The sequence below is a fragment of the Chamaea fasciata genome, unplaced genomic scaffold (assembly GCF_029207755.1).
Source record: "Chamaea fasciata isolate MVZ Bird 193981 ecotype frontalis unplaced genomic scaffold, bChaFas1.0.hap1 SCAF_7, whole genome shotgun sequence".
In the NCBI taxonomy this organism is placed as follows: domain Eukaryota; kingdom Metazoa; phylum Chordata; class Aves; order Passeriformes; family Sylviidae; genus Chamaea; species Chamaea fasciata.
The window spans coordinates 55,671,993-55,694,727 of NW_027094092.1; the positions used below are offsets into that span (position 1 = coordinate 55,671,993).

A 22,735-nucleotide genomic window follows, 5' to 3' on the forward strand; every position below is an offset into this window, starting at 1 on the left:
CTCCACCGCAGATGGACAGCAGATCCTGAGGTCCATACATGCTGTACTCTACTCTGTGTCTTTCCATCTGACCTTTGTGGCAGCACAAAACTTTGAGGGAGAGAAAATTATATATAAAAGTTGGTGGTTTCCCTCCATCATACTTTGTAGGAAGGGGCCTGGAGAAGAGAAGAGAAGAGAAGAGAAGAGAAGAGAAGAGAAGAGAAGAGAAGAGAAGAGAAGAGAAGAGAAGAGAAGAGAAGAGAAGCTGCTCTGGAGTAGTTCAGGAAGTGTCCTCGGTTCTGAATATCCTAAACACAGCAATGGGTTTGTTCAATCTATGGTCTTGCAGCACTGGAGGAAGGGGAAAATGCTGGGCAGAGATTTCTGACTCACAATAAATTGGAAATCCAACAACAGAAGAAAAAGTTAAATTTGCTGCATATATCTTCCACGACCACATGCAGAAGTTATCTCAGAATGTTTCAACCTAAATTTAGCAACAACTGCAGCAAGGTAAAATTGAACTCAGTGAGCGCACCAGCAGCATCCCCGGGTAATGGAACAGCACTTACATAAATGACTAAGTTACAGCACACTGGCTGATTTAAAACTTATTATGTGGATGCTGTTAAATATTACGTGAGCAAATAGTACTTCAAGTTTTGTAATAAACTGCTGCGACTTTCCAACCCTTTACCCTGCCATGGTGAAAGAACCGCACTCCTGACCACAGAATGGCTGCCAGCCATCCCATCCGGAAATGCCTGCACACATCAAGGAACAAGAAGCTTTGTGTGACTGCTCCCCTAGCTTGGGTTGTGGTCTTGGTAAAATAATGCATGCCATACTGCAGTGAGGGAAAGTTAACTTTTTGTTTGGTTGGCTCCTTTCCCTTCAACATTTTACAAATACACACTGAAGGCTCAACTACACTGACACATCTAAAACACATCAGACATAGACTTCCCGTGGTTTAAACTGGAAAAATGAGCAGACACAAACTGTAAAGATCAACAAGCAGACCCTGCTGGAAAAGGGGTCAAAGAAAAATCAATCCAGAAACCAACCATTTTCCACCCGTGAAAAAAAAAAAAAAAAAAAAAAAGAAGAAGAAATAAATCAGAAAAATCTACAGACTGAGAACAAGCATTTTACAGTGCTGAAGCCCTCTCAGCCACAGGACATGCACCTCCAGGGTTTGATAACAATTCACATAACACTTCCAATTTTTTGTTTCGTCCCACTCTCCTCATCCCTGGCACCACATATGACTATTTTTGCTAACACGCTATAAGGTTCAAGAGACTGCACATACATATTTATATTGTCTCCCATTAGACCATTACTGAGTGTAATTTGGAAGAAAAAAGCTCACAGAGTCTTTTCTTATAACTAACCTGAAAATGAGAACATAGATAAACAAGGCACTTGCAATCCAACTGTCACACAACATTATCTTCTGGGCTGAAATTGATCCTATTTGGTTTTAAAATGCAGGAAGAAATTATTTCAGACAGACACCAAAAACCCCTCTGAATTTTTGTGCTGCTCAGCCACCCTCCCCCAGAATCCAACACAGGGATGACTTTCTTGAGTGGGAGGCAGAAAAGAAATATCCAATTTATATTAGACAAACAAAAAGGCTGCTGTAAAAACAAGGAGACTTGACCTGGGCCTGGGCCACAAGGTCGCGCCGGATCAATGCCTTTTTAGTTTTAAATTGAAGGCATTCTAATAATTTAGGGTAAATGGAACAGAGCACTGGACTTGGCAGATTCTTATTATTCCTGAAACACTCACACAAGTCTAGATGCGTCCTCATCCAATCTTGAAGGGTTTATATATGTATATTTCTCAAAGGTTCTCATAACTCCCAGTATATGACAGCTCAGGAACACTCCTCTGCAGTCCCAGCAGACAATGCTCCCTTATCCTTACACTACACCACATTCTGACAGTATCAGAAGTCTGTACTATAAAATTTGAAAGCTCTTAATAAATGATGTACAACTAGGGATGGATGATTTGCAGCATCACTGAACTTAAATAAATTGGTACAGGTCACATCAAGGAGGCTTCTTTGCATTATTTCCCCTATCACAAGGCAATTTTTTCTCCAACTCTATTTTACAGAGCGAGGATATGGGTGGGTTAATTGCCATACTGAAATTCTGGCATTTTATTCCATTATTCAGAAACTAATGAACTCCAAATTGGGATTTTTAACAAGAATACTCATTTTACTAATATAACAAGCTAGGAAATATTTTAAGTTAGTTTCTCTTGACTCACAGGCAGAACAGGCATGAAAGGGGAAATGATTCACCTGCTACAGAAGGATGGAAAGAACTAAGGGATGAAGGAATGAGATTTTTGCTAACCTCACCCTAAGAAACACAACAAAAAGTTCAGAGATGCTGGAATGAGCAGGGAATGACTATCAGCAGCAGCCCCTGCAGCAGGCTGGGGACACAAGCCGTGCCAGGCAATGGCTGGGTGGGAGCTCCCTTCCCAGTGGTGCAGAGCACAGCCAGTGAAACACTATCCATACATGTTTCAGAGTTTAGTGCAGCTGTATTTTGAGAGGCGTTGAGCCTGACAGATGTGAAATAAAAATGCTATTGTATCAGGGGAATTGATCTTCAAAATAGTCTGAGTAATCAAAATAAACATCAATTCTTGACAAACACCTGACAGCTTCTGTAAGGACACATTCGGGGACAATTTGGGGGAAGGGGGTTGCTTTGTTGAGGCATTTTTTGGTTTTGTTTCGGGAATTTTTTTGGTTTTTTAGGAAAAAAATTCTTTCTCCATCTTTCTGTCCTAGCTCAGTGTCAAGAGAAGTGAATTTCAGGGTGAAGTAATACAGCAGGTTTGCTGCATCGTTGCCTGGACCCCAAGCTGGTTCCTGCCTCCCAGTCTCTCAGTGGTATTTGCTTAACTCTGCATCCTCTCAGGGAGTGGAGTAACATGCAGAAGATGATGCCTTTTTCCTCCTGTGTCCTCACTTACTGGAGAGGGAAAGATTGCTGGTCATTACATTTCAGCGTCCAGACATTAAAACCACACAGGCTCCTTTTACACCATACTGGGTCAGATCCATTTCTCTCCCACCCTTGCCTCTGCTTTATCTCTTCATTACAAAAGGCTGCTCAGCTCACGGGAACAGCAGCAACCCGCAGCATCAGCCAGGTTACAACACTACAGGCTTGAGCAGATCCACTCCTCAAATCAACTGTGAACAAGCAAACTCAAGTGTCAGCTCCTTTCAAGGTCATTCGGGAGGCTCTCGCCCGAAGAGCTAACTTTAATAAGAAGATGCATGACTTAAAAGGCAGAACCTTGGAAGCCTTGGATTCATTTTTTTTTCCCTTGGCTTGGCTTTTTGTAAATAAAATACTAAACACAATTGGTATAAGCTTGTCCCTCTAAAAGTTACAAGATTGGAAAACACTGGTAGGATTTATTTAAAGTGGAGGTACTTATCAAATGTCACCGTTTTCCTGTTCAAAATGAGTAATCATTTTGATTAACCTTTGATTTAAATGATTATATACCACAGCAAAGCAGAAACACACATGAAATTACACTCCAAGGAAACTCTCAAAGCGCAGATCACATAAGAAAACAGTTATGTCCAAGTGGTTAGAGAATTTATTCACCACGTACACAATATTCAAACCAAAAGCTGACTCCATATACTCCCACCACATGTACCCAGGAATCACAGTCTAGCCTGAATCCTGCAGTCAACATGAGACTGCTTCCATAAAAAACACTAAATAACACCAAATAATGACTAACCTATAGAATAAATTCCTAACTACCTTCTCAGCCAGGACTCCCAGTATCTTCTGTAAGGAATTTTATTCCAGGTGGGAAATCAGTGTTACTCCTTAAGTCACATATAAAAAGAAGGCCTAAAGCAGCACAAGAAAATAATGAAAATGTAGTATCTCACTTTGAATAAACACACGTGAATTCCAAACCCTGTAACAGAATTCAAAGCAGAGAGAGAGAAAAAGGGGATGTCAAAAGTAAATTAGACAAAGAGCTGAAGGCAATTCTGAAAAATAAAAGTATATGGTAGAAAAGTAAAGCACATTAAGATCTCAACTAAAAGGGCCCATTTGTGGAGAGAACAATCACCAAAGCCAGCATGGAAAAGACTCTCAAAAGCTTCATGTCCACCAAACATAGGGGTCTGTCCCTCTTCAGGAGCTCTGCCTCATCAGCAATTGCCACCCTGTAGGACTGGCTGCAGACACCCACCAGACTCCACTGCACTACTTGCAGACAAGGAACTTTTAAGATACCCATTCCCAAACTTTTAAATTACTACTGCAATGCCATTTCTCTTAACAAAGAAGGTTCTGAACCAACAACTCTCTTCTTGACACAGTGAATTAAAAGTGCTCTAACTTTTATAATCACCTGGTTTAACTAATACAAAGGTTTCAAGAGGCTCAGGAATCCCTTAGATTATTCAAGCTGAGCATTGTTTCATGCTGTTTTGGTCTTAGTCATTTGGGAAACATGAGCTGATGCTCCTCCCTTCCACAAATACCAGTCTCATAATGTAGAACTAGAAATATTGTACACTGAAAAACCCCTTTCCTTTGGTTTTATAAAAATCAGTGACAAGCGATGGCCAATGTAGAAAAAGCATTCACAGAATCATGGAATCATAGAGTAGTTTGGCTTGGAATGGACTTCCAAAGGTCACCTAGTCCAGCCCAAGGGACAGCTTTCACCAGACCAGGTTGTTCAAAGCTTCACGCAACCTGGCCTTGAACACTTCCAGGGATGGGGCATCCACAGCTTCTCTGGGCAGCATTCAGACTTGCAGCTGAGTTTGGAGCACCCAGCCTTACGGAACAGGAACTCCGTCCTGGACACCAGAAAGGGACAACTACAAACAAGGGTGGAAGTTGGTGGAGCCTGCTGATGGCCTCTCATTGTTTCCCCTTGGTAGTGTGGCATTGCAGGCTCCTTCAAAGCATCAAAATTAGGCTTCTGCCCATGTTTTCCTCTCCAGGGAAATATGATTCAAATTAGAGACAAGAAAGCACCAAGCAATTTATCAGGGTAAACAAGATGTCGCACGCTAGGCTGCAGAAAAGCATCACATACATTCTCCCTAAAAAGGAGGATTTTTCTGGAGTTGTGACACCCTTTGAAAAGCTAACAAAAATGTAGCTGGAGCAGATGCTAACTGAAAATGTGCACCCTAGAGCAGGAACTTGAGCAGCAGAACAAGTCTCTGGTACTGAAAGGGCACAATTCCCAATACCCAAATCCCGTGGCTCTAAAGCACAGGTGGAGCCATGCACCAAGCTCTACTGGCAATATGGATAGTCAGCAAATACAAATGAGACCATGGAGAGAATTTGAAGGTGAATTTTCAAATCTAATCAGATCTGTGATCACTACCAAGGGGTTTTGTCATACTCATAGCAGGCATGATTTGGTTTGCTATTCTATATTCATATGGTTCCATTCAGAACAACCTTGTTTCATTACAACAGATTCCACTGTGCTTCACAGTCCTGCTTCATTTCTTCCAAGGCAAATTCTTCAGGAGATTAACCTGACACATTTACTCCCCTGATAATAGATCCTGTCTTTTCTGATATCATTACCAATTTCAAGCACATAGCAAGAAATAGGCTTAAAATTTTTTAAAAGTAGTGACTTGAAAGCTTTCTTGTTCCCACATTTTCTTGGTACAGCACATTTCACTTTACATGTAATGTTGTAAAATTCAGCTCAAGTAAATATAAAATAAATTATTAAGCTTCTAACCAAATACTTCCAGTCCTAAAAACCCTCTTTATTGAACTTGAAGTGCTCCAGTGCACGGCACAGCTCTAACTGGAGTTTAGCTTTTAAGTAACTTGAAGCAGCAATCATTCTTTTATTGGAATTAAACATATTATTCTCATGTTTCATATGCACAGAAGACATTAGTGAAGATAAACTGTGCAACTGGTAATTGAAATTAGAGTTGCAACATCTATTATGGTAACATCCACTGTGACACATCTCCAACACACTGGGAATTAAAAGGCTTTTGCATGTGAAGCACCAGTTGTGATACTCACTGCAACAAAAATGCAGTAAGAAATGGAATGAAAAACATTTACACAGCAAAATTTTTTCTAGAATTACTTACATGGTCATTACTAGTCTTCTACCATCTTGGCAGATGAAATAAGTAAAACCCCAGTATAATTTTGGGAGATGTGTCTGCAGAAAGCACAGTTTTTTCTAAAGCTCAAAAAGTTCACAGTAAAGAAACCTGATCAAAACATCAGCTGGCTTCTGAAAATACTGATGTACATAATATCTACCCACCTAACAAGGAGAAACCTGCATGATCTTTGGAAGAATTCTTTGAAAGTACCTTCCTCCCAAAATTGTAGAAATTACCAAACATTTCTGAGATTTTCAATTTAGGATTTTTTATAAAATAAGATGTATATAAATCCGTATTGTCTTCGAAATCCAAGTAACCATTAAGTGATTATAATATCACCAAAGCTCTAATAAAAGGGCCACCAACTGAAAGACTATCCAGTTTAAGCATACTCCTGGGACCTGTCAGGCATTTCAGCTCTTCATAAATTTCTTCCAAATCAACGACTTTTTACAAGACTGTAAAATTTGCCTATCATTATCACATCAGGAAACAAAAGCTTTTCTGTATTTTAGCTGATTAACACTGTATAACTGCTACTTCATGTGATATTAAAAAAAGAAAAACCACCCAGAGATTGCACCCTGTCTGGAAGGGGTAACCATTTTTTCAGAGATAATCTGAAGTCCTCTGCGTGGAAATAACAGCACAGATTATTTTAAGAGGAAAAGGCAATTAGAAAGATGGAAATGAAGATCAACTTCCTATTTCCAGAGTGCCTTCGACTGTATATGAATACCATTTCTAAGACACATGACAAACTTGGCTACATCATCTGTCCAAGTCTGGTATGGTAAGTAAAATGACTTGCAAAAGGAAAGAAAGAAAGAAAGATATGAATCTATATATATATACTAAAAAAATCCTTTTTTATACCATTACAGGAGCACTACTTTAATCACCAAGAGTGAGTATTTGTTTCCCATCCTGTGACGTGGTACTCCCTGTACTGGCACCTTCTAATTGGGATCAGGACTAAAGAGATAGCTCTTTAAGATCAGACTACAACTCCAATGAACTAAAGGACTGGATCAAAGTCTGGTTATTCATGGTGCTACTGCAGTCATATGCAGCTTAATAAACACTTAAAATACATAAAGATAAATATGCAGGCCTGTAAATCACTACAAACCAAAACAATAGATGATCTTTAAGGTCTCTTCCAACTCAAACCATATGATCCCATTTCTGCAAATGCCTCCTGGAAAAAGACACATTACGTGCTTCATTCATTTTCTAATGAGCAATGTTCAGGAGTTTTATTATTATTAATTGCATATAAATTATCATGATTTTTGTATCCCTGGGAAAGTATTTAGCCATTCACCTCTCAGAGGAACAATGCTGAACAAAGGGAATGAATGCAAGGCATATAAGAACAATGCAGAACACAGAAATTTATGCATGCCATTTAAAAGGCATGGCATTTTAAAAAATCAAAAGTATGTCATAAATCTTTAATTATAAGAGAAAAAAAAAAAGCCCAACTAATGTTTGTCAAGTCCTTGATAATATTTAAGCAAGAGCACTGCCTACTTCAGGAGTGCACAATCTTCTTAGCTCACTTATCTGCATGTACCCTCAACCTCCTCTGAAGTGTTCTGCTGCAAAATTCATTGTATCCAAGATCTGCTAATCATCATCATCAAACTCTGTTATGCATCTTGAAGGATGTACTTTAGGCTCTCAAGAGGAAAAATAAATACGTTTTATTAGCTGCTTTTGGAAAATACTGATTTGTATTTATTTAGAAACCTTTTCAAGTTGCACCACTGTTAAATTAAATATTTATGGCATGATTTTCCAAAGAGTTTAACACCTGTTAAGAGTTTTACATGCCGACTTCAACAGGAGTTCCAAGGGCTCAACGTTTCTTCAAACCTCAAAAGTGACAATGTTGGGATGTGGCAAAGGAACTTGAGAGTCACTGCTGAGCTCTGAAATGCAACCAGAATCCTGCCCAGCCCCTACTTCCCACCCAGCACTGCATTTCAGACAACTGAATTGGTCCCACTTTACTGGAAATACCAGAAATACGACTCGTTAGTACCTGTTAACTGCAAATAAAGCATAAGCTAAATGCTGTTAAGTTAATCCTCAATGCATCTTCCCTGTCTCTTACTAATGGGAAACTTAAGTGCAACTTACAGGGGAGCCTAAAACCACCAGTGAGTCAACAGCTGGAAAGAAAAGCTTTTGATACTGAGAATGAGAAGTCGAGCGAGGATGAAGCCAAAAATACAGAATAAAGAAGAAAATACGTCTGACATACTGCTAAAATCTGTATCTGGTGACAGTGAAGCCAGTGACTTTGGCATTTGGCTTCTCAACCCAAACTGAAGCCCGTGCCTCTGGCCTCACTGTCAAATGAAATAAAGGGTCAGGTTTTGCCATCCTTATTTTCCTCTGCTTCTGAGAGATTTGCACTTCCTATCCTTCCCAGCATCATGCTTTCAGGTATCCCATGTATCCTGTTCTTTCACAAACAGATGTTTTCTCACACCTTGTAGGTAGGTGGCTACCCTCCTGCCCTCCTGCATCCCTTACCCAGTTTCAACACATGGCTAAATCTGAACAACAGTTCAAAGACATCATTTCATATTTCAAAATTAAATACCAAGATTTCCTTGTGGCATTTGGCCTATAATTCTGGCAGTAAATAAACAGGCAATATATAAATAAAAAACATCTAAGTAAGAAATTACTGTACATCAAAATGATTCAAATGATGATCCAACGTGACTTCAATAAACCAAAGACAGATAAAATAGTTGAATATTGCAGATTGGACATATCAATCTCCTTATACATTTTACAGCACACTACAAATCTGCCCAGCAAGTTGAGTATTTGTCTCATTAGAACAGGAGCTTTCATCACACTATAAAACATTTTCAAATGCAGACCAGGAAACCGACAAGCATATTTACTGTAAAGCTTTGTATTTGTGTCATCAATTAACAACAAAAGTTTGGAATAAAGCTAAAATAAAAGCTAATCAAAGCAGCTAGCTGTCAAAACAGATGGGAACTATAGTTTTCAAATCAAGCAAGAAGGCAAAGCTTTCAAACATTTAGCGTCACATCAGCTCATACAGGCAACTTAAAGAAGGACAGCAAATGTCAGGATTTTATGAAGAAAAGGTGTCTCTGACTGATAGATTCACATTTATGAATTTCCAGTGATTTTTTGTGGGTTTTGTGGCTTCAGGATGATTAACTCACACCAAAGCAGACCTCTGAAATGTGAACTATAAATAAGGTGTCGCCATGACAGTGCAGGCAAAATAAATAAAAACAGAGCCCTGACATTATTTTAGCCTCAAACGAATGTTTCAGTCCCTGCATTGTCTGGCTCAGAAAGATACATAGACAGTCTCACAGACAGAGATATAAATGAACAATTGCAGTACCTTTTTCCCACACTGTTTACAGGGTTGGCTATATTCCTACTGGCAATAGATTTTCTTCTTGACAGCTTCTTGGTGTTGGTGCTGTCATCAGTGCTGTCATCCTCTTTCTTTGGTGTGTTACTTCCTTTGCTGTTCAGGTCCCTTAGCACATTATAATTAATTTTACTCGAGATTTTCTTCTGTTCTAACATCTTTTCAATTGCCTCTCCTGCGGTGCTGGCTTGAATTGGCTCCCGCTTCTTTGCAGATTTCTTTGGCTTAATTAAAATATAAAATTAGTGATGTAGATACAAACAAAGTTTCCATGAAGCAGAGGGGCAAGCCGGAGTGCAGCAGTCCTGGCTCAGGTGCTGCTGGTGTGGGGGATGCAGGTGATGTGCCCAGGCTAAGCCAATGCTCCATCTCCTGCCACTCACTGGGATGGAAGGGTCCCTTTTCTCCAAGAGATGAGTGTTTGCTTTTTTGTGAAATGCCCAAGAAGGATGGGCCATTTTTCACGTATGAAAAAAAAAGGGGGGAAGTGAAGTGCTGTTACAGGAATAGGGACCTCACTGCATCACCCAGCATGGAAATAAAACCCTCCCCTGCTAAAACTGCCTTTAAAGCGAGAGCGAAGCTGGGTCACAACTCCGTTATTGGAACTGCAGCCGTGTTTCATATCAAACCTGAACACAGAGTGGGAAAGGCTCTACCCAACTCCTCCCCCACGCTGAAAAGGGCCCAGAGCACGAGCAGAAGCAGCTTCCCAAGCATGGGCTGGCACCAGGGACAGGGAGCAGGAGGCTGCAGACACGGGAGCACTGTCACCTGCAGCTGCCTTTCCCAGGCACAGGCTGCGAGCCCGGCTGATGCTGTGCAGAGCCAGGCAACCAGGAACGACACCGGAGAACATTTCCAGCCATGTCCCATGCCTGGGTAGGTATGAAAAAAAAAACCCCAACCCAGAACCTCTGTTTCTCATTTGGCATTTTCCTATTCAAAGGAAGGTTTTAACACCACGCTCTGCAGGAGATTTATTTTTTAATGGATAATAGCCCCTCTGTTTACCTACATGGGTCAAGTGCTACCTTGAAATTGGAAAGCACCATATTAATCAAGTTCCACTCGAGCTGTCAGAAACAATACAAGGTTAGAGAAAAACTCCTGTGTTGTCCGAACAAAAAAGTGGGTGTTTGGGCTACTTGGCAGTGCCAGCGAGTTATACAATTTTGAAAATTGCTGGTAGACTGCCACGTCTGCATAAACGCAGGATGAATGAGAAACTCTGAAGTATAAAACAGTGTTTCATTGTCTGGTTTTGTTTTTATTGTTGAAATACCTAGGGGAAGCAGGAAACTCTGCCTTTCACATTAGTCAGAAAAAAAGATAGAGGATATACACACTAAAAACTAACATGGGTTTTAGTTGCATGTGGAAGATTTGACTTGTCACTTGCTCAATTACACAAAATACTAATGCTGTAAATCGTGAATATACGGCCAATTAGGCTGCTTTAAACTGCTAAACATGGAGACAGGACATGCCATTTGTTAACATAACCGCTGCATTCTGCATGAAAGGTAGAACAAAATACCCCTTCAAGTGACTGTAACAAGGATCTGTTCAGTCCTTCCTAAAGAAATCATTATTGTAAGAGCAAAGAAAGCCACTGAAGTTATGGCAAGTACAAACAAATTCCCCATGCACACATTAAAAAAAAAAAAAAATCAGACGTCTTAAAACCTGTATTTTAATAAGCAAGCAATTAGAACAGCAATCATAAATGCAAAGAGCTAGCTCTGACTTTGACATGCACAGAACTTTCTCATAATGGCAATTTAAAATAGAAGTTTGGGCAAGAAAGTGTTTTACTCACCACCTAAAAAAATACAGCCTTGCAATTCAGTAACAGCTACATGTACTGTAGCTTTTGCTCCTTTAGTGGTGACCTGTACCATTATGCCCACACAACTACATGGAGCTGATCAGCAGATATAGTGAATTTCCAGGACATTTCCAAACAGACACAATTAACACACAATTTAATACCTTGTGTTCCTTATAAATCCCAAGTTCTTTCTCTTTTGCTATTCTTGCTTCCTTTTCTGAAAGATGACAAAAGGGTAACCAGCATGAAGATTACACAAGACTGCACATTTCAGCAACACCAGCCAAAAGGCAAATTTCAGTCCTACATACTTACCTTTTTGTTCCTTCAAATAATCTGCATTTTCTTTCATCCACAGCTCTGCTTTTATCTGAGCTTCAGCTTCATTAAGTATATACTAAAAGAAAAAACAAATTTATCTACTTTCAGAAATCAAATTGAAAACCACAGAGCAAAACTGAACTGAAAAACCACTGGCAAGGTCAATCCATATCCCGTTTTAAAAAATACATTAAAAGAAAACATCAGTGATATAAGACAATCAGAGAACATTTCTAGTAACATCTGAAGCTGGCACAAGCAACAACCTGTTTTCAAAAAGCAGTCCTTGGTTTCCAAACAATGATGAAGTGACCAAGAACCATCCAGGACTCATTATATACGGTCTGTTAATTAAGCAAATTATCCTGCGTTTATGATCTTTTACAGATGATAGAAGAGGTTATCACGACAACGTAGTTGTCTGCAAGTAGTTCTGTGTGTTGATGGTGGTCTGTAATTCAAAACAGGATGGGAACCATTGCCCTGTGCGACCAAAACAAAAACATGTGTCTTCTGGGTAGGTTTCTGCAAAGCTTTACACAGAGTCACTGAGATTATTGGTTCAATGGCCACATCTGCATGAAGGAAACCAGCTCAGATTGCTGGAGCTTTAGCTCTCTAGATTTCAGACAGCTGGGCTCAGTAACCACATGTAGACATTTTATAGTTAACTCCACCTAGTCTTGGTAACATCTTTAGTGGGAATGGAGCTGTAAAATACATCTAGGACTATTCAGATGAATCACAGAAATAAATAGACAGATAGGTAGCAATTACTTAATTAGAGATGACCTAAATGTAAAAATAAACCCAGTATTTAGCACAATTATCAATGAAATAAAAGTTCTCTACAGATGATGCTGTTTGGGAGTGAAGAACAGCAGAATGGAGAAGACAAATTAGGTCATCCATCATGAACAAGACACTTTATTTTAAGCAGTGCACCTGAGACTTGTAAAACTGTTTAAGAGCAAAAAAAGCAATCTGAGGTTCCTCTGTCTTTTGGGTCTGAGCATTCAAGAGTTTCTCCAAAGTAAGATGTACATCTAGGATTTCATAAGAAAAATAATTCCAGTCAAATGAAACTAATGCAGGGAGGAGTCCTTCCTCCCAGGGCTAAGCAGGCAAGCAAATGGCTGTGCAAGTCCTGGTTTATCAGACCAATATTTTCATTCTTTCATCTGCTTCTATTAAAAGTGGGCCATAACAGTAAAATCCACTTTTTCCTAGCTCAGTTATTCATCCCTCTTAGGCTTTCAGAGAGTTCATAATCGTGGGCTTACAAGATTACAGTCTACTGCCACAGAAATGAACATGAAGTCATAAAAGCAGAGTTATGACTTCATCACAGAGCCTAGGAAGAGCAGAAAATATGTTCTTCCCCTGTGATTGTTTAAATTATGGACTGGCTACGGTGAAAAACCTCAGCCGTCACCTGGTCCCTCCATTCAATGTCCGCTCAGACTGTGAGACCCTAATGCCCAGCAGATCCCACCTCACAGCTCCATTTTGGAGGTCAGTAATTCCTGTGCAACCTCATCAGTCTCAGTGATTTTGTACCCCAAAATGAGTTTTTAGCACAGGCATTATGTGTTCAAACAACAATGTAAACCAGCATGGTGGCTGGAGAGGACATCAGGCTCAGAGAGCTGAACCAGCCGTGTGGCCTCCAACAAGCCCTCTTCCACAGTCATGTGTCTGTCCCACTCACTCTCAATGTTAAATGGTATTTTTTGCTGCCACACAAATAAAAATAAATCCAGAAAACATCACAGAAATCTCTGGAAGTACATACGAGCCGCACATGCTGGTTTTACAGTTTGGTTTCTATGGCAGCCTCCTATGTTGAATCTATCTTAATTAAGTAATGACTGTAGAGCTCCACTAAACTTTTTAAAGTTCTCCTTTGGAATAAAAGACATTCTAAAACATAATTATTCCAGCATGTTAAAAGCAAGCAGCAGCAGCAGCAGCCTCATAAATATATATATATATAACTTGGGCAAGGAACACCAAATTCACAGGTTTGCATGAACATTAGATTTCAGATCACTGAAATTGCTCAAACCTCTCTATAGATCAGAGAGAAGAGGCATTTGCAGAAAGAGGATAAACCAGGTAAGAACCATTTTGTTTTTCTCAGATATCCAGACAACCAGGATAGGAGACACCTGGGACAACAGGGCACCTTACCCGATCTATTTCACTGTCGTCGATTCCGCTCAGATCTAATTCACCATCTCCTGTATTCTCACCTGCAGAAAAGAACACATTTTAATCAGCCCATATGTTTCTCCGAAATCGACTGCAACTTAAGTTCTGCAGTAATGTAACACTTCGGGACTGTCCTTCAGAGATTTGCATCCTTCTGCTTTCATCCGGGAGGTTTAATGTGCTGCTGAGTATTTTCAATAGAGAACTTCACGCACACAAATTCACCACATTGGATTAATTTAAAATTCAGGAACCAGCACAGTCTTCATCAGTACTAAAAATCTGCCAGAGACTTCCAGTTGCCTTTTTTTTCACCCGTTTTAATTTACAGCCAGAAATGCTCAGCAGGAAGCTGGGGAAACCATTTCAAAAAGATGACCACTTTTCTTTCATCATAACAAAAATTTCTGTGTCAGAGCATATAGGTCAGTAATTTATCTGTAAATTATGACTTAGAAAATATTTTCTATTTTCAGGGAAGCAGCAGAGACCACTGCTGACAGTTACACCATGGCTTTCTTCTTGACTTTCTGAAATTACAATTTCACTGCATTTTGCTAGTTTGGTAGCTATTATGACTTCTGAAAACAAATTTTCAAATATTTCATCCATTAAAAAGCATAACAGCACAGAACTGAGGCTTAATTTGGGACTGGCACAGCATACAGCTGCAAAACCTGATTTTCCACATCGCACTGAAGAACTATAGTAATACACTATTAATGTAGTCCAGGTAGAGAAGAAAACGAATTATTTAACAAAGCCCTATGCTGGGGAATGAAGCGATCTTCTTGGTCATCTCCATTACATCTAATAAAGATCAAACAAGAGATGACCTCACCAGTTCACTTGCAGAAAAATATAAACAAATTAAGTTTCAACAACCTGCAATAACAAATTTAAACCAAAGTGGTGCAGGGCAGCTTGGTATGTTCACAGTACTGGGGATGTGCTTCCCCACAAACCAAAACCTTTGAATGGATTGATTCCCCAGCCTGGTGCTCCTGCACAGTGCTGGACCAGCAGAGGGTGATGACAGCAGCAGCTCTAGGATCCAATGGCAGGTCATGGCAACCAAATGGTAAAGTCAAGCAAAGCTTGGAATTAAGAGCATTCCCAGAAGATAAAACAATGATCTGCTTGGCAAAAGTCAGGGGTTTAAAGCAGTTGCCTGAACTACGTGAAATCACAGGAAGGGAATCCAACCAAAACACCTGGTTAGGAATAAAGTCTGAGCTTCCTGAGGTGGTGCAAAGGGTGTGGCTGCTCAACTCAACAGACATTCCTTGGGATCAGCCACTGAGCACTCACAAATGTCTTTTAAAGTCCACCTTAAACAATCAACACAAAGTTGGATACTTTCCACCCCAAGCCACAAGCAAAATGGGATTTAACCCCTCAAAAAATGTCTCATCACAAGGAACAGCACAGAATCACAGAATGATTTCAGTTGGAAGGGACCTTAAAGATCATGCCGTTCCAGCTCCCAGCCATAGGCAGGGACACCTTCTACCAGACCTGATTGCTCAAAGCCCCATCTAGCCTGGCCTTGAACACTTCCAGGAATGCAGCATCCACAGTTTCTCCAGGCAACATACTCCAGTGTCTCACCATCCTCACAGTAAACAGTCTCTTTTTAATATCCAGTCTAAACCTTCTATCAGTTTGAAGCCATTCCCCATCGTCCAGCCACTCCAAGCCCTTGTAAAAGGTCCCTCTCCAGCTCTTTCATAGATCATTAAGGTACTGAAAGGCTGGGGATGGGTCACCCCAAAGCCTTCTCTTCTCTAGGCTCAACAGTTTCAGTTTTCTCAGCCTTTCCGAGGTGCTCCAGCCCTCCATAACACTGTGGTTTGATTTTTTTTCCTCAGACAGTCTCATAAAAGTATTATCAAATTTACCAGTTCAGATAATCTGGTGCTAATTTGACCAAAAAGGCTTTAAAGAACATTTCTCACTGTCATTACATTTAGAAATTAATTGCACACTAGTCCCAGGCACCAGATTTACTTTATAACCCTTTTTCCCCAAAATACTTTAGAAGTGCAGAAGATTTTATAATAACTACATAATTGATCAGTACATATGCTTTTCTTCTGGTCTGATGTCTGCACAGTGCAGTAAAAGCAGAACTTTCTGCACCAGTGCCAGCAGCTCCTCACACAGGCACCCTGCTACCAGCCAGGCAGGGATGCACCCCCAGGACATGGCCAAGCACTCCCTGGCTTGAGGATGGGGAGGAAAAGCAAGGTGACAAAACACATCCTGGTGGCTCGCTGCCTTTTTAATGCAACTGACTGCATTTTTTTTAGCAAAGCATAATCATTCAAAGCATGGAGAGGATTCACTCAAGAGAGTGCAGGGTATTCTGCAAGACTGTACTGTACATCTCTCCTGCTGGAACTGAGATAGAAACTTCCAGAGAGCAAAATGGCTGAATTTCCACCAAGAAAATGAGTAAATACTGTAGTCCACTATCTGAGGCACTTCCCCAGGAGATGGTGCACCTGGCTCCAAGAAATGTTCCATCACATAGAACAGCTCAACAGCAGAGTGCAAGGGGAGTCCAGATCAGGATAACCTCGCCCCTAGGTTGGAAGGAGTTCATACAAAAATGAGACTTAAACTGGGTCTCCCATATTCTGGGTAGCATTTTAAACACCAAGTTGTAAGACAGAAAGGGGGATGGCCTCCGTCTTCATTGCATTATCTACCCTTTGTTCCCTCAAGGGTTACTTTTGGGAGAAAAACCCCCAAATTTTCAATTTTGTTTACCTGCATGAATAAAGGATTTATTTTTCTTCACTATTCATTGTACCAGATAAACTAAATTGTCCAGTCAACATAGGCTTGGAATTATGAGAGGGAATAACAGAGTCAACCTTGAAAATCACTAGTAAGTTCAAAAAAATCACAGATTAGAAAACCAAAACTTGGAAGTGGTGATGGACATACTCGCTGTTCAACTTCACATAAAATTGATCCAATATTTATTGTAGTAAAAACTGTCAAAGCATCTTAAAAACAATAAAAGCATCCCACTGAAATCAAGCTGCCACTGCTTTTCATCATTTTACACCTTGCTCCTCCTATACCCTGCTATATTTTTGGATCAGAGGTTTAAAATTTAATATGTCACAGTACAGTAGGTGCCTGTTCTCTTATACAGCCCTAACATGCCAGACTGAAAATGATGCAATTTCAGGCACCATGAACAATTTTACATGTCATTTTAAATATAACTTGTTACTGAATTAGGTGCCAGTTTTTCTCATTGGATCAATTAGCAACAGGGACAGAAAACTCATTCTCCAACTGTTAAATTGCAGAGAAGAATCCAGAAGCAAGTTACACGTAATAAGCATTTCTTAGACCCCCGTAACAGCAGCAGAGGGAGTAATTGCAGGATATCCCTCTGCCTGCAAATCTTCCTTTTTCCTGCCATGGCAATAGGCATTCATTAAATGGGTTTTTCAGAAGTGAAGGTGCCTTCAAATCCTTAGTTTAATGCTTTCACTGAGAAAAAAAATACATGCTTCATTACAGAATGCCAATTCAAAATAAAGCACATCCATTTTGGCATGAAAATTTCCATGGCAATCGTTTCCAATGGGAGTAGACCCTACTAGCCAGGAAGATCTGTCTGCTTGATGCTACACAGCTCACTGCAGAGCATGGAAAGCAAATCCATTTCCTAGCTGCTCAACTTTTCAAAGCCATTTCTAAATTATCATTTTCTCTTTTAATAAAAGGGTTGAAATGAAATGTTCGACGAAATAAAAACACAGATGTGGCCAACATCTGGTCCAGCCTCTTAAGAGCTTATTTAAAAGCAGTAGCATCACGTGGCACAGCTCTGAGACATCATGGATTTCTTCTGTTAGGAAAAACAACCACTTTACTGCAGGGCACAGACAAAAAATAAGCTGGGCATTAAAAACAACAACACTCCTCCCCTTCCCTCCAAATCCAGTTGTTTAAACAAAAGATCACCAGGAAGAGTTCAGAGCAAGGACTAGCCTACTCCATCCTCACCCAAGATCTCTGTACTAAGTGGAGGAGGAGGGGCGCTTCTAGAGCTTTCCATCAAGGTACTGAATCAGCTACATTCATGCTACCTAAAACCCATCAATCATCCAGCCAGCTTCCCAAAAATTTAAAAATAACCTCCGCCCAAAGCCCTCCCTTTACAGCCTTTTAACGTCTTTCCAACCAATTCCAGTAGACATGAAGGCTACAATCAGACACTGGGGATTAGGTTTGTAAACCTGTAGGATTATTTACTGTTCTTATCATTACTAAATACACACTAAACTGTCTTCTAACACATCCTCTGCGCCCCTCTCCCTACCTTTGTGCAGCTAGTTAAATGTAGACACAGTGCACTATTATGGGGATTTATTACAGAAGAATCATTCCACCCGATACATTTTAAACCCCATATTTTTAAAAACAGACACATGAAGAATATGTTTTTCTGTTTCTATTACAGGAGGCAGCACTATTTATTGCTCTGCCCAGATAAGAGGATTTCCTTACAGACAGAAATGGAGGCTGAACACTTCCCAGGAAATCCTCTAGAGTAGATATAATAGAAAGGCACTTGGTCCTCTGGTCCTATGCAGCAAGTACATCCCTCATCACACCGTTTCATAGCAAGAGTTTAAACAAAGAATCTTTGCACTTATTTGGCACACCACCAGACACTAAGCTCTTGCAGTATTTAAGAAATACTTTGGGGCTAGAGCACAAAAAAATCTGTCAAGAGTTGGGAGATGCATTTTCAGCTACAAAAATCCTTAAGCAACAAACCAAACAACCTGAGCCCCGGGCAGCAGAAACACTGGGATTGATTGCTGCTCTCCAGGGAGGGATTAAATCCAAAGGGAGCCACAGAAAGCTCCCGCAGACCATCGGAGGGACCCATTGGGCAGAAATGCTTTAACATCTCAAGCTGACGAGCGATGATGCCGGTGCCACTTTGGGGAACCGCAATGAGTGTGAAGGGAAGGCAGTGGCTTAGTGTTAAAAAAGGCACTGCACAAGCACGCCAGGAAATAATTGATTAGCTGATCAGAGGGGACACAAACCCATCTGGAGGGGGAGATAACTGATTTACCGAGGGGCATGAAGGGAACAGTCATTAAAGGTGGGTAACCGGGAGGGGAGCGGCGCTGGGCAGGCAAAGTGCCGTGGTGATCGTGCTGTAGGGACCAGGCAGGGAACAGAAATGGACGGGAAAATGCTGCAGCAGCAGCACAGGATGAAGCACAAGAATTGATGGGTGTGCAAGCAAACACACCACACATCAGGGGTGAGCAGAGTCTGCGGGGCCCTATGAGCAGAACACACTGCAAGTTTCACTAACACAGGGCAGAAGCCTCCCTCCAGAGCAGGCTGGGAGGTAATCCTGGCTGTTTTAAGCTGTTGCCAACCCCATTGCTCCAGCTAAGGCACCTCCTTGGGCAATCCCAGCCCACCCAGCCATGCTCCCATTCCACAGCATGCACCCTGCAGCTGCCAAAGGCTCCAGTTCCCCCAACTCACCTTTGGCAGTGAAATCATGTACTGTAACAGAAGAAGTATTCCACAAAAAAACCCCGTTAAGGACAGAGCAAAACTAATTGCACTTGCTGACAAGATAAGGTCACAAAACACATGACACGTATGCTCGTATTTAAGAGAAAATGTTTTTTACTTTATTGTACCTGGAGCCACCTTGAAAATTACAGCCCACTCCTTCACAGTGCCAAATCGACACCAGGATTTAGCTCTGGTGGTGTACGGAGCACACGAGGCCATGCACACAGCATAAAGATAAATGAAGTCTGTCACTTTATTATTTCCTTCTGCCAAGGCAAGGTTAAGGGGTCCTCTCCAGCCAAAGCCAAGTTTCCAGCCTGCTAGTTCCTCAGAGAAAGCAAACACATCACACCACACAGAGTGAGGCCCCATCTTCCCAGAAACATTCATTCCTGCCGACGAGGGATGGTGGGAAGCGCTGCCGGCCGGCGCCGGGCTGCCCGGCAGTGCCAGGGCACACAGCCCTGCCTCTGCAAAGTGCCCACTGGCCAGCTCCTCACACTGCGACCCTAAGAAGTGTAGAGGAAAAGCCCAAAATGATGCAAATGAAGGGCAAAGAGGGAAAAGGAACAATTTAATAATAAAAAAAATACATTCTACATACTCTACTATCGCAGCTGTGCAAGGTCAGCCTGTACAAAAGCCGGGATGCACAAGCACATCAGCTATTTCCTCACTCCTGTCTGCTGAAAATAAGACTTTCTCACAAAGCAAAGCAGAGTAACACCCAGGGCCAGACCTGGCTGGTTTGTAGACACTTGCATCGGGCTCATCTGCTGTAGGCAGAAGATTTTCCTACAACACTGGGCCTTCATGCAGCGCAGAACTAGAAACTCATCTTTTTTAAGTGCCTGCATCCATCTCCCCACACTGAGACTCAAGCTCCGGATGCTCTGTATGTCCTGCTCAGCTGAGTGACACCCAACAGCCTTCCCCCATCAGCCACTTTCCTACAGTGGTCTCAGAACCATTACCTCGTCACAGGAACGGAATTTCAGATTTCTGTGCTTAATGATATATGGGAACAAATTACGAGAAAAGCTTTTCCTGCAGTCAGTCACTCTCACAGAACTTTCATTAGATAGCGAACATATTTTTTATAAATTAAATTTCAAAACTGAAAAAAAAAAGCACCTAACCACCAACCCTGCTGCTTTCCTGAGAGCACATCCACACTGAAACAAATGCCATTGTTTCACCTCATAGTCCGCGGAGGATCTAAGCAAACCACAACCTCATATTTTATATCCAGTTAGAGGTTATACCACTCATCTAACAGACATGGAAACTTGTTAACTTAATGCTTCAGAGAAAGAGTTAATCTCTCCATTCTTTCCTCCCTGCAATATATATTTTTTCAAAGCAGGTAGTACAAAACCAGTCCAGCAATAAACAAAACCCTTCTGATTATGAAGAATTTTCTTTGAAAAGGTAAGCTCATGTTCATTGAACTACACAACAACATAAAAAGCTCTTAAGAAAAAAACCCTTTCAACCTCCCAAAATAAATACAGCTGAAAATTAGGCTTTTGAACAGAAGAACATCTTGACACTGTCCTCAAAACCAGCAGCAGATGTTCTTCTTCTGCAATTACATTCATGTTCCCCCAACACCTTTGGAAAACAATGAAAAAGAGCATGGTTTATGCAACCTACTTGTTGGAACCTGTCATTCTTTTCTGAGCTTGCAACCCCGCTGCCATGACTGAGTGCTCAGAGAACGGCTGCTCTGAACGGTATCAAAAGAGTAACCTTTTGCTAATGGAACCAATAACCAATAATCAAACCGACCAATACTCACCCAGAAACATACTACCTAACTACCACAAATGACATTTTTCAGTGCCAAACCCTGGAAATTGTAAGAGCTCCCATGCACAGACACAAGTCTTCTCCAGCCTGTGATTCCTGCACCCAGCAACGCCAAGACCGACCACAGCGCTAGTGCCGAAAGTGCCACACACTCACCTCAGTCTACACTCATACACTCACCCCACCTGCCTGAACAGTTATGGACTTAAAACTTCTCGAAATGAAAACCATAAAGACAGTTTTCCCGTGCCTATTGTGCTTTTCCAGCTGATCACCAATTCCCTGCTGTATTTTCGTCCTTTGCCTTTTATGCTGTTCTTGGCAGCTTTTCTCCCCTTTCCCCTCCCCCAGCCTTCCTTCTTTTGGGTGCCTTCTGGCCTGTATTTTCTGCATTTTTTTAAAAATCTGTGCAGGGGGATCCAAGAGTAACAGTTTATACAAAGGGAGAGACCAAGGAGAAGAACTGATCAGCATCTCAATCAGCTCCCCTCTCCAAACCCCACAAGGGCAGAGCGCTGCTGTTATCTCTGGCAGAGGACGAGGGCAGGCCAACACCCTGGAGAGCCGACAGCAAAAGCAGCCGGGCTCAGATCCCACTCCAGCTCGCTTTCCCCACACTGACAGACCACTATGTAAGACAGCAAGAGCACTTTACACCCCAGCCAGCCGCAAAGGGAACAGCTGGCTTAATGTTTAAGTGCTGAAGCATCATTTCTGCGACTCGCCAGGTCTTGCTGCAGGCGCTAAATGCTCTGCTGTCCGTCCCTGCGAGCCCAGGATCCTTGTGTGGCCAGAGCTCAGCCACCCCAGCAAATGTTTTATTGAGAAGTAAATCTCCTCCTGTAAACCCCCACACCAAATAAAACACAACGGTGAGCTCTGCACTACAGAGGACTTAAAAGCAAATCCTAGAATTTTGCTTGGACTATTTTATCGTTGGTCTTTTTTTAAATTGTGTACCACTTTCTGTTCCACCAGGAAAAAATTTAAATGTATAGAGTCATGTAAGTATACAACACACAGAACCTGATCTAGTGGGTGGCGTCCCAGCCCACGGCAGGGAGGTTGAGCTAGATGATCTTTAAGGCCTCTTTCAACACAAACTGCACCAAAGAGCTGCTCCAGGTCAAAAACAGCCTACCAAATTAACTTACCCAGATGAGCAAGAAAGTAAAATGAGTTGAACCTTCCACTTATAACTTGTGTCTACTCACCCTTAGCATCTCTCAGCAAAGGGGAGCTGATTTCTACCCCCTCCTTTGAGGTTCAGAGCTCGTCTATGGTAGATCTGGTGACAAGCTCAGCACCACCCACCAGAAGCCACCCAGACTACAGAAATGCTGCA

General features: G+C 41.4%; 1 protein-coding gene across 1 annotated transcript in view; it reads right to left on the bottom strand.

The window, feature by feature from the left end:
• BRF1 (BRF1 RNA polymerase III transcription initiation factor subunit) overlaps positions 1-22,735 on the bottom strand; it is a 172,939-nt gene that overhangs the window by 34,133 nt on the left and 116,071 nt on the right. The window contains exons 12-15 of the mRNA XM_066188970.1: positions 13,975-14,036; positions 11,776-11,857; positions 11,622-11,677; positions 9,594-9,850 (exon numbers count right to left, since the gene is read on the bottom strand). Coding sequence (XP_066045067.1) covers positions 9,594-9,850; positions 11,622-11,677; positions 11,776-11,857; positions 13,975-14,036 — 457 coding nt within the window. The remainder of the gene's footprint in view (positions 1-9,593; positions 9,851-11,621; positions 11,678-11,775; positions 11,858-13,974; positions 14,037-22,735) is intronic.